At 33.4% G+C, this 17965-nt stretch overlaps 1 protein-coding gene across 15 annotated transcripts in view; it reads left to right on the top strand.

Annotated features, from left to right (window-relative positions):
* The window catches only part of LOC119071130 (hemicentin-2), a 144916-nt gene extending 135039 nt beyond the window's left edge, over positions 1 to 9877 (top strand). For 4 of the 15 annotated variants that reach the window (XM_037175804.1, XM_037175806.1, XM_037175805.1 and 1 more), the window contains 2 exons: positions 547 to 1319; positions 9250 to 9385. In XM_037175804.1, coding sequence (XP_037031699.1) covers positions 547 to 1281 — 735 coding nt within the window. In that variant the 3' untranslated portion in view covers positions 1282 to 1319; positions 9250 to 9385. Of the gene's footprint in view, positions 1 to 546; positions 1320 to 5972; positions 6308 to 7935; positions 8041 to 9249 lie in introns of those variants that run through there. The other 11 variants (XR_005086598.1, XR_005086599.1, XM_037175808.1 and 8 more) reach the window with 9 other exon arrangements.
* The last annotated feature ends 8088 nt before the right edge of the window (positions 9878 to 17965 follow it).

The following is a 17965-nucleotide window of genomic DNA, read 5'->3' as shown; positions in this document are numbered from 1 at the left end:
TGGAAATGGGCTGGTTTTTTCAGAGTTCATTAAGTATATTGCGATTTATAGGTGGTGCGGCGGTTATATTTATATACACCAGACTGTGTGTCGAGTCATTTATTCTCGTTGATTTTATGGTGATTCAAGTGTTTTAAAATTTATTGCGAGGTTTAAAATGATGTGGAAGTTTAAATAATTTTTTTTTTAAGCCAAATTAAATGTAGAAATGAAATGGCTGGAAAATGTGTATCGTCAAAGTTTTATTTTGTAGCTTGTTCGTGCATTCGATAAATTGTCATTGCAACAACTTTTTAATTATTCCGGTTTTTCAATCCGATTCTATTAAAAGTTTTCAGACGTCTAAAAGCTTTTACTCACACCTGACCAGATAGTTTTTCTATACTAAATTGTCAACTGTTTGCTGTGTACATTTAAATTCTTTCAGTCCATCCCCAGACCCCATTAGATCTTTATGTCAATAATTCTACCATTCATTGCATGTACTTTACAAACCACTAACAACATCGCTAACACAAATCCTTTTTTGTTTTAATATGCTTGCAGCAAACGCAAACTAATCCATTTGTAACATCAACCCGACGACAACAGATCTTAGTGCCAAAGGAATTATTTCCCATCAATCAGTCGAATCATCAGAAAAGCATTAACACCGAACCGAACACACAATCATCTTCATCACTATCACGTCGACCCGTAAAATTGCCGTTACGGAAACATCATAGCTTTCATTTCCAGCCGTCACAGACGGTGGCTGGTGCAAAGCACAATAAGAAACATTACAAAAATAACGGACCATTAGTGTTTAAACCGTTTAATGAAAATAGTGCATTTAAGCCGATAACACCAGTGCCAAAGAGTCCAAGTAAATTGACGTCAAATTGTAGTAGTAATATTTTAACAGCGCCACGAATCTGTGGAACTAGCCTTAAGCGACACATGTCCAATGTGGAAACATTCCAAACAAATCGAAATGACGAACAGAATTTCCTAACCGACGACGAGGACAGTCCGACCAGCCCGTCGTCGTCGTCAGCATCGACGACTCGCGGAAAACGGTTACATTATGCCGATTTGGCACCGTTGAACGGTGGACCGAGCAAATCGTGCAGTAGTGGAAGTGGTACGGCCAGTTCGGCTAGTAGTGGCGGAGGCGGCGTTTGTGATAATGTGAATAGTGTTGATGATGAGATGAAATTGAAAAACTATAACCAAAACGGTAGTGTACCGAAACGGACTACTCAATATGCAACGTTGAAATTTAATGAGGTGACCATTTAATAGGCGATCAATTCGGGATTTTATAGGATAGAATTTAGGTAAATTTACAACAAGAAAAAACATTTTATTATTCACTTTTTCATATTACCACCAGCACTTATGCCATCCATACTCCCACTCTACTGCCTGTGATATTGATTTTAAAAGTTTCTTTTTTTTATTAATTCATATATATTGAATTTCTAGCCATAATTTCTTTTTATATTCTCAGACATTACATCAACATTTATTATGCATACAAAATAATGTTCCTCCCAGAAAATTTTCTATTAAAACAATTTTCCAGCGGAAAGTGTCTCAATAAACATTTTTATACACACGCCATATTCTCTACATAATAATTATTATGTACTCGGGGCCTCTCCATTCGTACGTATAACTCAATTCGCCAGCAACACCCATACCCGTGTATGCATCGTATACATTTTCCAACGTTTACGGAAAATATTTTTGTTTTATTATTTTCGTACTGCTGAAAACATAAAGTACACAATTTAGTGAAATAGATAAATGTTACCATTTTAAATAAAAGCCAAATTAAATACACGTCCCACCGCGATCAAATTCAGATGCGGTCATTATGCAAGTAATGGGACCTGGCATAATATATAAATGTACATAGAGACAGAGCCACACAACTTTCCGCCATCACATGAAATGCTACGAAATCAATATACGTTTCCGTTTATAACTTAATTTCCTATGTTAGCACGTAAATGCTGAAAAACGATCAAGGTATTAGGACATTTTTCTTCTTTTATTTATTTCTGGTGTGGCATTTAATAAAGTTTAATGTGCGGGCATAAACTGGAAATAATTCATTGTTATTGTCCATATGCTGCAGCCATGTAATACATTTAAGAGAATAATTAAACAAAAAAAAGGTTAAGCCATCCGAAGTTGAATTATGTGCCGACGTAGGCATATTGTTATGTCGATTTAACTTTGAGAAATGATGGTAATCAAATCCTCTCGGTACTAAGATGTGTTTTTTCTCTCATTTTCCCTCTCTACTTAACGATGCAATTTCCAATTCTTCTTTTGCGGTCAAGAACTTTTGTTCACATAATTTTTCCGTAATCGTTTTTCTTCGTCGTTTCCTGATCATTAGGCAAAGATAATGAATGAGCTTTTTCAACAGTGCAGCAAAATGTAAATCTGATTTTTGTAAAAGTTGTTACATTTTACCAGCGACATTGCGACGCTGTGAGGAGAAATAAAAAAAAAAATCTGTAGCAAAGTTGTGTTTTTCCGTGCCATGTTTTCAATTTAAATTTTGCTTAAGAATATCACCGAACAGATGGTTGCATTTCATTTACGAATTTATAAACATTTACTCAAGTTCCCGACGAGCTTGTTCCATAATTTTCATAATTCAATTAGAATCAACAAACACAAACAGTTTCTTAATCCGAAAATAAAAGATTCCGTTTAATTCAGCAGCAGTTCATTTAAATTTAATTGATGCCGCGTGAATGAAAATCCTTTTAATCATCGTATTGTTCAATGCTGCATTAAAAGCATGAAAGACCTCGAATGGTTGAATTAGTTAATTAATCGTGAGTCGTGAACTTATGGTTCACAGCGAAGTTCATACAATGATTTCTATAGCATTTGATGTGCGTCTCCTCGCTTTAATTTTTAAACTTTGTAAGTGGTTCGTCACCTGCAAATATTTTAGTCGACGACCACTCGAAACACAAGTTATTTCTCTATCGCAAGTATATATTTATATACATCAACATCTCTAACATCCTTTCAAGAAAGTGCCGGTTCTAACACAGTACGTACGAAAATGGATTTATAATCGAAGACATGATATGCCTCTGTTATATTCTATGGAAGACACCGCTTGTGAGACTGCATAGCATAACGACAATACTTCGTTTCAGTCCAATTAACCTTTACTCAATGCGTTAAATGTCAAGCAGATTGCTTCTGGCTATGTGATAGAATTTAAATTAGTAATCGTACGACACTTAACGCATAATTTGATGTTGTTTAGGTTCAGTTTACCGTAATTTAGCAGAGTATATGCAATTATATTATCTTGGAGCGATGAACTAAACTATATCCGAAAGTCATAGGCTGATGAATCATTCTTAAGTCGTACATCAAATACAAAACCTTCACACAATTTCACATTATGTTGTTGTCACCTAAAGTTCTATACACTATGAACTGTTATCGATAACACGCTATTAGCTTTAGCCTCAGATGTTGTCCTACATAGCAGAATGTAGGAAAAAACATTTTTGCAACAATCTCTCGAAAACGTTGAAAACAAATGAGGAAACCAGACTCAAGAGGTATATAGCGATGCTATTCTTACCGTCTAATTTTGTTGATTAATGCTAATTACCATGATAGTGAACAGTATTAATACACAAAGTTACTTAAATTACCCTCAACATATTTTAATCGCAACGTTGTAAAGAAACCTAATGAAGAAATCTACATTTTCTCATCCGACTTTGATGAGTTTTCTTCTGTTTTACCATCCATTCGCATTTTATTCGATTTCAATAAAACACAGAAAATATACTGCAAAATTGCACACATTTTCCACACTAACGATGGGTAAATTTATACCGAGTAGCAAAAACGACCGCAACGACTGAGCTCTAGTATTACAGTAGGAAGAGGAAAAAAGGATGTTTCTCACCGAATAATACTGTTACCCACTTGCCCTGAAAATACATGTTTTAGTCGACTTATAGGAAACTTTATGTTTCACACCACTTCAACCAACTAACATTTTATTTTAATATATAAAATGTACTACCACCGGGTTTTTGCTCCGTCTTAAGTATACAACATGCATCTGGAATAGCTTTAGATAACAAGGTAGATTTGTACTTAAATGTGCTTCAATTTGTGTTGAATTTTAAATGTGATTTTATTTGTACATTTTTTTCTGTTAGATTGTTGAAGAATAAGCTCAATATGAACGAGGATGCATTCGCTGTTACTACCTATACTCTGCATGAGATATACGATATTATACATACAATGTAAATAGCACGAGTTTTGTGCTAAGCTTATTTGCCATATAGAAAGAAAATAATGGTTTCCTTGATGGTTTTCTAATACGCTTTAATGGTGTGGGAGGAACAATGCGGTGGGTGTGAGTTTCACAGCAAATATGGGATTCAGCTGAGATTTTCTTGCTGTGTACAATTTGCGGGTCAGGTTATGCAAATACCAAATTGAAGTGGTTTAGCTGAAGTTTCTTAAAGAAAATAAAAATTTATTCTTACGACTGTACCACGTATGTACAACGGCGGAGTGTCAACCAGTCCCATAATGGGCAATCTGATAAATTTTGAGTGGAATTGATGTATAATTGTTGTATTTTTGATGTAAAAGTGTTGTACAAGAGAGGTGTTGGGTTGTATTGGAGTGGTGTTAGTGTTGTCTTACTGATGTAAAATCGAGTGAAAACTAATGTGTGGGTGGTAAGGTTGTTGCATAAATTTTAAAATATTCGACCATCGTTTTTACATCACTTATACCACTATTCTCCACCTTAATACCACACTTTTCCACTTTGTTACCACACTTGTTGGTGTATTAGTGTGTTTTAGTGTTGGGTTGGTGTTGTCTAACTGATGTAAAGTAGATGGATTATTGTTGTAAGAATGGTGTGGTTGTTGCATAAAATGTTGCGTTTTAGTCCATCATTATACATTCCGCATACCACATTTTTCCACCTCAATACCACACTTTTCCACTAAAATATCACACTTTTCCACATTAATCTCATTACAAGGTGTTGTATCAATGTTGTGTCCATGTGGTGTAAGTGATGTAAAAGCGTGGATTATTGTTGAGTTCGTGGTGTAAAAAAGTGTTTGTCTGATCTGAATCTACTTGTCCTCAATGTCGTCAGTTCTCTTTTCTTCTTCTCTTTCGATTTAACTTTAACAACAAATACACCACGAACTCAACAATAATCCACGCTTTTACATCACTTACACCACATGGACACAACATTGATACAACACCTTGTAATGAGATTAATGTGGAAAAGTTGATATTTTAGTGGAAAAGTGTGGTATTGAGGTGGAAAAATGTGGTATGCGGAATGTATAATGATGGACTAAAACGCAACATTTTATGCAACAACCACACCATTCTTACAACAATAATCCATCTACTTTACATCAGTTAGACAACACCAACCCAACACTAAAACACACTAATACACCAACAAGTGTGGTAACAAAGTGGAAAAGTGTGGTATTAAGGTGGAGAATAGTGGTATAAGTGATGTAAAAACGAAGGTCGGATATTTTAAAATTTATGCATCAACTTTACCACCCACAAATCAGTTTTCCCTCGATTTTACATCAGTAAGGCAACACTGACACCACTCCAATACAACCTAACACCTCTCTTGTACAACACTTGTAGATCAAAAATACAACAATTATACATCAATTCCACTCAAAATTTATCAGATTGCCCATTATGGGACTGCTCGACACTCCAACGGCGTCTTACTCATTTATCGAAATTGGATTTTATCCAATTGTAATCTAAATGTTTCCAATAGAACGAAATCTAAAAGCGATTCAACACAAATGTGTGTTGCACACGTTGTTAAGAAAACCAAATCCTAAATTAAGAAAATCTAATCATCAGCGAAAGCATTCAATTCTTGACAATTCACAATTAAAATTTTCCAGGCCAGGCTACCAACTCCTTCTATGGAAGATTCATCAACGACATCATCTGACCATTATTCCTCATCAACGTCGTCTGATGAATATTTCTTTCAATCGGTAGCACGATCACGCCAATTGTCACTCGTTAGCGATGATCCATCGTATCTGTAAACCAATGATCGAAAAAGTTGAGTTGATTTTTAATTTTGTTTTGTCGAATTCAATGAAATGAAATCGTTTTTTTTTTTACATTTTTGGTCGCAACTTTCAAAATTTTTTGTTTAGAATTTCTTCTTAGAGGACACTTCCTATCATTTAACATTGCATCCATAATTGCACCGGAATGGGTTTGATTTGATGTGCTTTTTACTTACAATAAATCGTCGAAGTTAGAGCTTACTTGTGTGTAGATGAAAAGTTAGGTTTCTTGTCACTGAGAAATTGTGAATTTCACTGTTCGAATCTCGTAGAACTCAAAAGTATTGGCGGAACAAGATTAGTTCCGCTTTCTTTTAGTAAATGTGATATGCCTCACTAACCGAATAAATACCACCCCCTAGACACTTCGACAAGAATATATATATGTGAATAGCATGAATAGTGTCCCACCCCTGATAAATACCTATAATTGCGATGTTGTCATAAATGTTTCATCTGATTAGGCTGGCGAATGTTAAAGTCGGCGCACACTTTTCATGTTAGTGTCTTCCCTAGAACGTAATTTTTCAGGGTAAAGAACAGGGAAAGACTTTGCAAAATTGGCTTTTAGTAACCTTAACGACTTAACGACAAAAAAAAAACGATGAGCTCCAGTGGTCTTAAACAGTATAATGTATGAGTAGTCTTTTATAAACTGAATTGATCAGTTGCTTATCAAGTCCTTTACTTCCTTAGTTTAATTATACTTTTTGTTATATTAGAGGACAGCGAGCAGTGCAGAGCTAATCGTTTCTTTTTGTCACCGTTGTCGATAATAGATTCGTTTCTGAAAGGTTTAATTAGTGGCAGCTGGATTCGGGTGAAGTCACCACAGTGAGCTTAAGCAACTGTGGAAAGTCGTTGCAGATGAGATTTCTCAACGGAAATGTGTGGTTTGGGTCAATACAAAACTTCTTTGTTCTGTGCTTCCAATGTTTCCGCGGGTATTTTTTAAATTAATGAGAATGACGTTTTTTTTTTAAATTTTCATACATTCTGAAAATCACGAATATAGAGTTGCTTGCTTACGGGATATGACGACGTAAAATAGTCTGGTATCCCAAAACAAACACTTTTTTCTATGGAGACACGTGTTGGAGCATGGATACCAAGAAATCTGACGTGGATGTGGTCACTGTTCTTGACTGTCATGGAACTTAGATATCTTTTGAAATCCATGCTCAGACGAGACGTGTCGCAATACAAAATAGTGTTTATTTTGGGATACCAAGCCATCTACAACAACTTTATTTTCACGATTTTCAGACACCCTGTAAAAATGTATGAAAAAATTCATTGAAAACATCATTTTCATTAATTTAAAAAAAAAAACCGATGAAATATTAGAGGCACAGAACAAAAACGTTTTGTGTTGACCCAAAAAACGAATTTCATTGTTCAAGCTATTGGTGTCACGTAATTTTAGCAAAAGTAACTGACCCAAGCCTGGTCAGGCAAGCTGAAATTTGGATACATTTTTTTAGATCCTGGTTTGACCTTATTTCTATATTCAGGTTAATTGTAGGTCAGTTCAAAACTGTTCATATTAGGTTAAGGTTCAAGTGAAGGTATTTTCGAATCAGGTTGTAGACCTGCTTGGAGCTCTAATCTAAAACCAATTTGTTTTTGTAAATAAATGCTAACATCCATAGACCATAGTCCGACCATTGAAATAAAATCTACAATTAAAGGGAACGAGGAAAATTGTGAAACAAAAAACCAAATACAAAATGCTACTCACTAAATACTCAGAATTAAAATGAAAATTTTTATTTTGGATTTCTAGCTTGACGATGACGTTACGAAAAAAAGTGATACATACATTTACTAGAAAAAAAAAGCGAAATTATCAAATTTTTTATTAACTTCCATATGCAATACAAGCTTTGAGGTAATTTTATTTCGGTTGATATTTTATTTTCATGATTCATTTGATTTTTATTGTTCATTCTTCACTTCCTAATACTACTCTCTCGATTTTTTTTTGTTTATTTTTATTTAATCGATGTTACGCTATCCTATTTTAACAGAAAATTTAAAAAAAAAACTTTCCCAATCCCGTACATGGGTTAATTGGATTGTAGATTTTATTTTTATCTTTATTAATCGTTAACCACAATATTAACCACGTTTCTTGGTAATCTTCTTAACCGCATGATCAATAAACAGATTGAAATCGTTGATAAGCATCTTAAATCATAAATCCACTTAATAAATTTTGTGAGAGAAACTTTTCCGTTATCCGCATGGAAATGTTATTTATTCACTCAGCTCATCTTCAGAGTTCATCTTTTCATCGCAGTTCGTTGCGTAACAGCTCTTTACAATCAGACCCAAAGTTAAAAAACGAAACAAGCATGAATTGGAATGAAGGGTCTGGAAGACCGATGTGCCTGACTACGTCGTAGTTGAATCACTGACACTGCGTTAGTAGCTCCCTGTAGTAAAATTCTATATTTGACCTCGACTCGCTGACCGTAACGTGGATATTGTCGAGGGTACTGCAGGCTTATCAAGATGGAACGTATTATTCGTTTCGAAGTAGTCCGGGTGGTATTAACGAAATGGGTTTTATTTAATAATCAGCAAGAGGGTAATAACAACAACAATAGGTGATATTGGTAGCCAGAAGCTGTTAGTAATGTCCAGGCTGAGTAAGTAAAGCCAAAAAATTGATATTATCACCCAGGTCGATGTCGAGACGAAGAAAATGTCCTGACGTCATCATTTTAAAATGAAAAGAAAATGAGTAACGGGAGGCTTATTGAAAGGATTATTTGAATGTTTTCGCTTTTGTGCATATTTTGGTTTTTGTGATCGATCGGTTGGTTTGCCATTTTTGAAAAACGAAACATAAGATTTCTCTTGTTCGATCTGAATGAATTTTGTCACACTACTCACAACAGAAGTCAAAATCATCTCTATTTGCTGTATCACCTCGACCGTTTCCAATATTTTTTTGTTACTATTCTTGACAAAGCTCTGGCAATCACATAATTTAAAAGCGATTAAGCTCAAGAAAAATAATATTGAACATTCCGTCGTGTTGCATTCATCATTTAATTTTCATTTCTTTTTTCTCTTTCCAATGCTATGTTAGCCATTAAGTGCTGACGACCTAGACGACGACATGGAATATGCTGATGTTGATTATCGATCATATGGTCCCATCAACTATAAAGCTGCATCAATTTATGCCTTAGTTAAGAAAAATAAAAATGGAAATTTACAACCACATAGAAAATGAAAATAAGAAATTTTTATCGACAAAATGAAAATGGAAAGAAATTTCTATCGAGAAAAAGGTAGGTATAAAAAACGTAGAACCGTAGGCATTGACCATTTTTTTTCGTCAAATAAAAGAAAATATTTATAAAAAATTGAACAAAAAACCCAAAATCTTTAGATCTATTTTCTACAACAAAATTCATTTTTTTAAATTTCGTAGGTGTGGAACATTCTCATTATTCTCTCAAATGAATTTCATTTTGTTAAACACTTTTCTTCACTCTCATGTATAAAAAAGTTTCTGTCAAATTATGATATATATCAAACTTTTCTAATGAAAAAGATAAATTCTGCATTATAAAAACTACCAAGCATTCTGATGAAGAAACATTTATAAATAACAAACCGAACAAAATATTTACCTACCGAACTGCCAAGAAAGAGAAAAAAAAAATGAATTTTTAAAAACTAATAAAATATCACACTTTGTCCACTTAAATGAAATAAAAAAAAATTAAAAAAATTGATGAGACGTTCAACGCGAAATAAGAAGAATCAAGTGTTTTATATAAAAAACGCGTGTATCGCAAGTTAACGCAAGTTAGAACATTTTTTTTTGTAAATACACAATTTAATATTAAAAATTTTATATTTAATGAAAAAATAAATTTAATTTATTGTTAACACTTTATTTAACGAAAAAAACCAAAAATAAATAAAAAAAAAATTATTATAGCAAGTTATATAAAAGAATGATTGACGATATTAATAATGAGTTTATCAAAAACAGAAAATCAATTGAAAATTTTTAATATTTATATATTTGAGTGAAAACGATACAATTTTTTTTGCTTGTTAAGCAATAAAACTTTTTTTTTCAGATAAATTCCGTTTGTAAACGAATCGATATGCAAAGCATTTTATCGCAATTTTTTTTTGTTTGTTTATTCAATTAAAATATTAAGCAATTAATCACCCGGTGACACTTAAATTTTAATTTTAATTCAATTTTTAATAATTTATTAAAAGAGTAACAATAAAAACCGTTTTTATTTGGCAGATTGCAACTATAAAACAACTCCACACATTTCTAACATTACATTTTCACTTAGATGTGTTGTTTTTGTACAGGCAAAAATGATATATAACAAGCTGTTTAACATTCAATCTACATCGATAGAGAATATTTTTCGTAAGATCGATGAACGATGAATTTTCCTAAATTAAAGTTGGAAGCCGACACCAAACAAAAATTGTTTAAACATTTCCGAAAATTTGTGAATTTTGAATCGGATTTACATGATTCTATCGACTTTAAATAAAAATTGAAAAAATGATTCCAATTAAAATGCGATTTTTCGCGCTCAAAATATTCTTCTCTATCGAAATAAATTCAGTGTTGAACAGATCATTCGTTGAACGAGAAAGTTTAATTAAAAAAAGAATATAAAACTTGAAAAAAAAAACCAACCAAACATATTTTATGAGAGCTGAAAACGATTGTAATAATGCTAATTGTGAATATAAAAATAAATTAATTAAAAAAATTTTAAATTTGACATTTTATTTAAGCAGAAAATAATATCCAATTCGCCAATTAATTAACCTATAAGTATAGTGTACGGTGAACTGCCGATGACAGTTTTTTTTTATCGCTGAAGGGGTCATGCAACATAGATTTTAACATTATTTATCGGAATTTTCAATCCTCATGTCTACATAAATCATACACCTACAACACGGCCTACCTAATTTCAGTCTTTCTCAGATGGCAAGCATTGCCAGTATAATTATGGGGGTTCTACTACTTCACTAGAATAAACTTATTTGAACTAATTGAATCAAAATCTTTTACTTCATTAGCTGCAACAAATATTACGTTAATTAAGGTCACATTCAAAAGGCTTCATCGTTTTATTTGTCTCGTCATTGTCGATAACAGTTGTATTTGTATATAAAATCATCAGGAGTAAGTACTCTTCTATCGATAAGGGTGTACATAAGAAAATAAAAAGGCGAAGATAACAAGTCAGTACAAATCATCAATAGGAATTGCTTTTTTCGGAGCATAAAAACACTCAAATTCAAAACTCGTGTATACGAAATTCAAGTGTGACGTACTAGCCAAATGAAGAGAAAGATTTTATTTCTATCGAGGGATTCTTTCGAAAAACAGCCTACCGAAATCGGACGTATTTTCTATTGGAATTTTTTATATGTACCTAGACAGGACTTCGACCCTAGAAGCCAAAACCACTTTCAAAAAAATTCTTTGAAGCTTGTGTTGCTGGGGGAAGGTGATCAAAAACTGAAAACTTGCACTTTTCTTACAAAAATTTCTCCAGTTACGCGAGCCGTACAGGGTCGTGTGGGGCACTTACACAGTTCAACTTCTATTTCATCGTAAATGCATCCAGACCACATAAGACCCTATTTAGCCCAAAAGCACATAAAATTTCCTTTCAAATGATTTCCTTTCACGGCCATGTGCGTTTCGTGTACCTCGAGAAATATCTGTAAGAACAGTGTAAGTCTTCGGTTGAAAACGTCAACTGCACATATTTCAGTGTGGATGAATTTTAAACCCAACAAGTCACTATTCGGCTCAATAGTACATGTGATTACCTTTCTAATGACACCCCACACGACCCTGTACGGCTCGCGTAACTGGAGAAATTTTTGTAAGAAAAGTGCAAGTTTTCAGTTTTTGATCACCTTCCCCCAGCAACACAAGCTTCAAAGAATTTTTTTGAAAGTGGTTTTGGCTTCTAGGGTCGAAGTCCTGTCTAGGTACATATAAAAAATTCCAATAGAAAATACGTCCGATTTCGGTAGGCAGTTTTTCAAAAGAATCCCTCTCTGTCGAAAATACGTCGATCAAATCAAGTAGTAGATTCAGTAACTATTCACCTGTGAATGGGTTTGTCTTCGCTATCTTCTAAATGATGTGTCGCCTATGTCTTCTATGTCGCCTTTCTAATTGAATTATCTGTTTCCTTTTTGTCAAGCTTACAAACCTGTTACATTTACACACCTGTTCGATTTTCCTCACAATCGGTGAAAGTTTAGACAATTTTACTTGTACAATATAATCGTTCGATTGAAATATCTAGGCACAAAGAAATAAACCAATCTGCAAACACAAAATTCCCTGTGCGACCGATTTCCATTTCAATTCAACAACACAAAATACAGACGGATAGAAGGCTAATAATGCCTCGTCTGGAATCGTATTTTTCGGAAACCGTGTTGGTATACATGTGTGGTAAGAATTGCCAGCCTATATGAAAAGTTTGCACAAGAAAACCTTTTTTTTTTTGTTTCGATTATTTATAACGATCAAATTGACGGGCTCTGCATCAAATAAGAATACAAACACACAAATCGTAGGAAATCTGTTTGTTTCCGGTTCGGAAATTGCGTAACGCCCGTTCTTTAAATGCGAAAAAAATCCTCCTTTTTTATTACATGGAATGCGTGTTAAAGACGACACATAGCAATTTATATGTCCAATGACATGAATATCGATGCTCTGGAATGTGATCTATGACATTTGTGTATAGTATTAAGCATTAATGTACAGTTAGTGGTGTGTACGTTGCGTGCACACGTATACACACATCTACAGGACAAAAGAAAAATGGATAAAAATAGCTTTCTGGTTAAATGGTCTTTTAACTTTTCCCGTTCACCTTTTTAGCGACATATTTGAACGAGAGTCGGTATACCGTTATAAAGACGAAAAGAAAATGACATTAATGGCATTTCCTTTTTGCTTTACGCTCGTGATTCGAGTGGTATATTAAATATTTTCCAATATATCATCAATCATTCTATTAAGAGGATAATATGAAGGCGTGTTTAGCTCGTGCTCGTAATGAGTGTCGCGTTGTAAAAAGATTATTTCGGTAAGTTGCCTAGGTTTATAAGCAAGAAAATATCTGAAAGCTCTGCTATTAAACATTGATCGACGGAAATTTGTCAATTTTGGTAATTTTATTTTTCATATTAAAAATGAACAAAGGCTATACGCCAGTTCCTCTAAAAAAAGTTTAATTTTACATCGTTTCCAAAAACTCTTACGTTGCAAGTGTTTCTGAAATGTTTGTTTGGTTATTCTGTTGAAATATTGAAGAAAAACGAACGACATACAAAATGCAAATCTGCTGCGATATTAAAGTTCTATGGGTGTGTAACACATGAAAAGTACAACACACAAAATCAAAAGAAACTACAAAAATGTGAGAAAACATTTTGAACGTTAGAAACTTACACCGTCAAAGCTTTCAACATAATGAACTTAATCCGAATGAAGAAAAAACAAAACAAAAGTATTGTGTTTGTATGATGAAGAATGTTAGTTTCAATAAATGTTTGAAACAGAAAATGTGCTACAAAGTAGTTGTTCACACAAATAATAAAACTCATTCCAAAGCTTAAAAGCTGAAGCAGTTTCCTTTTTTTTCTTTATGATAGCGGTACACACTGTGTTATAAACAAGCGAAATTCGTGTGGAAACAGACGAGTGTAGTGTAGTGTATGTAAATACCTATCCATATTAGAAAAAAGAAAACAAAACCCACTCGACATACAATTTGTTTTTGCTTTCATAATATACACATTTGCATATATGCAAGCTGTAAAAATAAACAGAAAATGTACGAATCCAACAAAGTGATGGTAATATACTGACTCCGTATTTTTAGTAAATAAGTTACATCAGCAAGGGTTATGGTTAAGTTAAGATGTAGTTTTTATCGACTAGTAAAAGAACAATATATTTTATTCAAAACATGAAATCCACGGTAGAATATATGCACGTAAATGGAACAAACACACACAAAACACAATAACTGAGTTGTAAGATCTCAGATAAAACACAAGAGTATCGATTCGGAAAGGAAAATTACTGCTATATGAGCGTATCCTACTGATCCGCCCGCTTCGGAATAATATAATATCTAAAATCGATTTTGAAGAGGATGTGTTGTCGGGCAAAATGTTATATCGATTATTACGGGGCAAAAATGAAATGGTTTCGGGTAGTGTTTGGATCCGTCAGAAACGGTTGTAACCAAATCATTTTGGGTGAGAAAAATTTGAATTTGTAATAAAATCGTTTCCCTTCACAGATAATGATGACAGGATTTAGAATTTTGTTCGAAAAGTATTAGCATCAAAATCCACAAATTATGCGGATACTCAGGGGTCATTCACAAATTGCGTAAGCAAAAAATGACAATTTTTTGAACCCATCCATTTGTTTGGAGGAAATATCGGAAGTGTATGAGGTTATTAGACCCCTTAACGAGAGTACATAGTCTGTTTAAAATCAGGCGTATCAGCCTCCTCATCCCCCTCAGCGAGAGTACGTAATCTGTGAATGGTCCCTTAAAATAGGTACTAAGCCAACTTTTGTAAACTTTAAAGTAAACTAAATTCAAAAATAGAAAATGGAATCCAATCCTCAAACAAATGAAACTTTAAAATATTTGAACTAAATGTACACGGATGATCCGATTTGTTCACAAAAATTGGATTTTGTTTGTTTTCACAGAGGATAAATTGGTTTTCGTTCATTTTACAAACGTAACATTGCATCGTAGCCTGCCGTACAAACAAAATCTCCCTTAAATACCTTTACCCCGAGTGTTATTCATATATTTATTCATTCAATGATGCAATGAATTTGAAATTCATTTTCCCTAATCAAACAATATTCCAGACACCAAAATTTATGAACAAATTGAATTAGTTCGCAGCACAAACACAAAAGTAATTTCATTTTACTCGTGTGTGGCGCGATGAGATATGTTTGAAATAACAAACATTTTAGAATAAAACTTTTTGTTTAAATTCTCATTTATAAAACATCTCGTCTCTACTACGTTTAGGTATTATATACTGTGTGTTTTACTACAATATTGTGGCGGAACCCAATTTACATGATCTGTCTGTTAAGATTTTCTATAAATCGCAATGTAATCCGATAATTCCATGTAAAATGCATACATTTCTGCATTTCGCCCCTTTTTAATTATGGAAATAGTTAATTGTGGCTGTACGACAGAAATGTCTACAAAGTTTCATTTCTAAATGCCATTTAGTATCTCGAACTTCTAATTTATTATTCCGCATGCATAACCTACAATTAGAAATTATTTCTTTGTAATGTCGAAAAGCTACACTAAAGCAAGCACTCCCCTTTATATCACGAAGCTTTATATGCAGTTCCGAGTTTACTTTCATAGATTGAAGATAGTTTTTGAAATGGATATTTAATAACATAACTTTAACGTACGGTTTTACTTCTCCATTTGATTTGATTTTTCAATGAAAGAATTTTTAGACAGCGTTTCACATTGAAAATGTGGTTATTGATGTACAATCTTTATCCAAAGTACCATGTCCGTGCAGGTGGCATCCCATACCAACATTTTTCCTCTGTACCATAGAATCAAGCTTATACTCCTGGAGATCTTTTTTGTCTTCTTGGCGAAATGTTTTAAACAACTTACGTATTGCGACATACTCTTGGACATACTCTCTTTCGTAGTAGATTACATTGGATGTTGCGAAAGTAAATATTTTGTGATAGCAAACTCACAAGTGTGTTTTTCGAGCAACCAGCTTCGGTAATTTTGTTTTTTGTGGCCGAAGGCGGGGTGCATCGAGAGGGCGAAAAATCTAAAATCTATTACTTCATTAGTTTATCTCTTGTGTCATTATAAGGGAACAAAAGTCAAGGTTAACCATATATTTGTACCGTTTTGCACTTTGGTATCTTTACAATATTTTCGTAGTAGAGCGTTAATAGCACGTAAAAAATGTTAGTCACGAGGTTACTACAGCGAAAAGTAGAGTGTAAAGGACGACAGAAAAAGAACTGCACAAATGCATAATAACAAGTAAAGTTTGAAAGTTTTGATAGCTGTTCAATTTGCAGTGTTAAATTGGATGTAAATTCATAAACTTAATAATGATTAAGCACAACTCCAGCGAGCTATGATTGTATTACTTCATTAACATTTTTCATTGCTAACAAAACCTTCGCTACACAACACAGTCATAAACAGTTTAATGTACGAAACAAAGGCGAATTCTCTCCACCATTATTCAATTAAATGGGTATACCTTTTTACAGTTTACCTAAGCAGCATGCCGTACTTTTCGCCGAAAGACTCATAATATTTTCCTCTCATGATTTAAGCAACTTAATTACGCTCGCCTACATACAGCACAGGAAAAAAACGGTCCATTTTGAGAAAAATAATTAAACCGAGAACTTCTCTTACCTTTTCAGTTTTCAGTGTTGGAGGTCCCTCACTTTGCATAAATTTCATATTACAGCAGAACGTAAAGTATATATGAAACATATGCTGCGGTCCACCAACTTTTGAAGTAATATAATTTACATTCGCGCGTTCTGTTTCGAATAATGTGTTATAATCTCAAATTGGAATACGGCTTAGAGGGATTTTGAATATATTTGCTGTAATCACACACTCGTACACAATATATACTCGTATCTATAGGTGTTTTATGTGTGCTTTCGATTTAGTAAGTAACAGTTTTTGCACCCCATATTTCTTTTTCCGGAGAAAGAAAAGGGGTTAATGCTTAGAGCAAAAAGAAATCTGTTTGCACAATTGTACGAGAAGAGATTGAAGGACTCTAAAATTGGATTTTTCCCTTCTTTCTTTTTCCCTTTTTTTGTGTTTCCACTGATTGAATAAATATCCTTAAATGCAATGTATCAGGATCAATTCCTGATTGACTAAATCCATCGAATAAATAAAAATGGATGACACCTTAACGTGTGTATACGTGTATAATATCCCCCACACGATGCAATCGACACATATCAAGTCCCGGTACGGATTCCAGTTTTCCAGGAAGCTGCGGGAATTTGCTCATAGATAGGCCTCACAGATAAATGGAATTTTTGGCTAATACTTAAAACATATAATTCCAGTCATTGAAAGTGTATTTAAAATTCCACGAATCAATGCTAACTTTTTGCATTATTGTTCTTTGAAGAACGAATTAAGTACAATGACGCTCTTAACGATAACTCGAAAAATTAGAACGAAGTTCTGTGAGATATGAAATCTCAATATTCCCATCTGCGTAACAAGCGCCTTTTGCAATTAAACCAAAAAATTCATTTTATTATACGAGCCTATCACGCAATTTTTTTCGTTTTAATAATTTAAAATTAAACCTACCAGCTACCAGTCTAAATAAAAAAGACAAAATTTCGATTCTGTGAACAATAATCATTCAAAATCAAAATTATACACAAAAATGTGCGCCAACAATGCGAATTGAATGATTAAAGTGTGCGCACTCCAAACGTTTCAGATGTATGCATTGCACAGTGCTTTCTACGGCAATAAGATAGCCGTGCCTTTTTGCCCACAAATGTTCTCAGTGATATTTTGACCAAAATGTCCGATCAATCTTCACCAAACTTTAGAGAATGAAAGTTCCCCACGACTTTTAACGATATTCCCAAAAAACAAATCAAAAAGTTAATATTTACTATGAAAACGAACTCTCTCAAAAGGGCATTTGGTGTGCTATAT

Source organism: Bradysia coprophila, assembly GCF_014529535.1.
Source record: "Bradysia coprophila strain Holo2 chromosome IV unlocalized genomic scaffold, BU_Bcop_v1 contig_144, whole genome shotgun sequence".
NCBI lineage: Eukaryota > Metazoa > Arthropoda > Insecta > Diptera > Sciaridae > Bradysia > Bradysia coprophila.
Note: the sequence above shows the minus strand (reverse complement) of the source record. Positions and strands in the feature narration are given on the sequence as shown.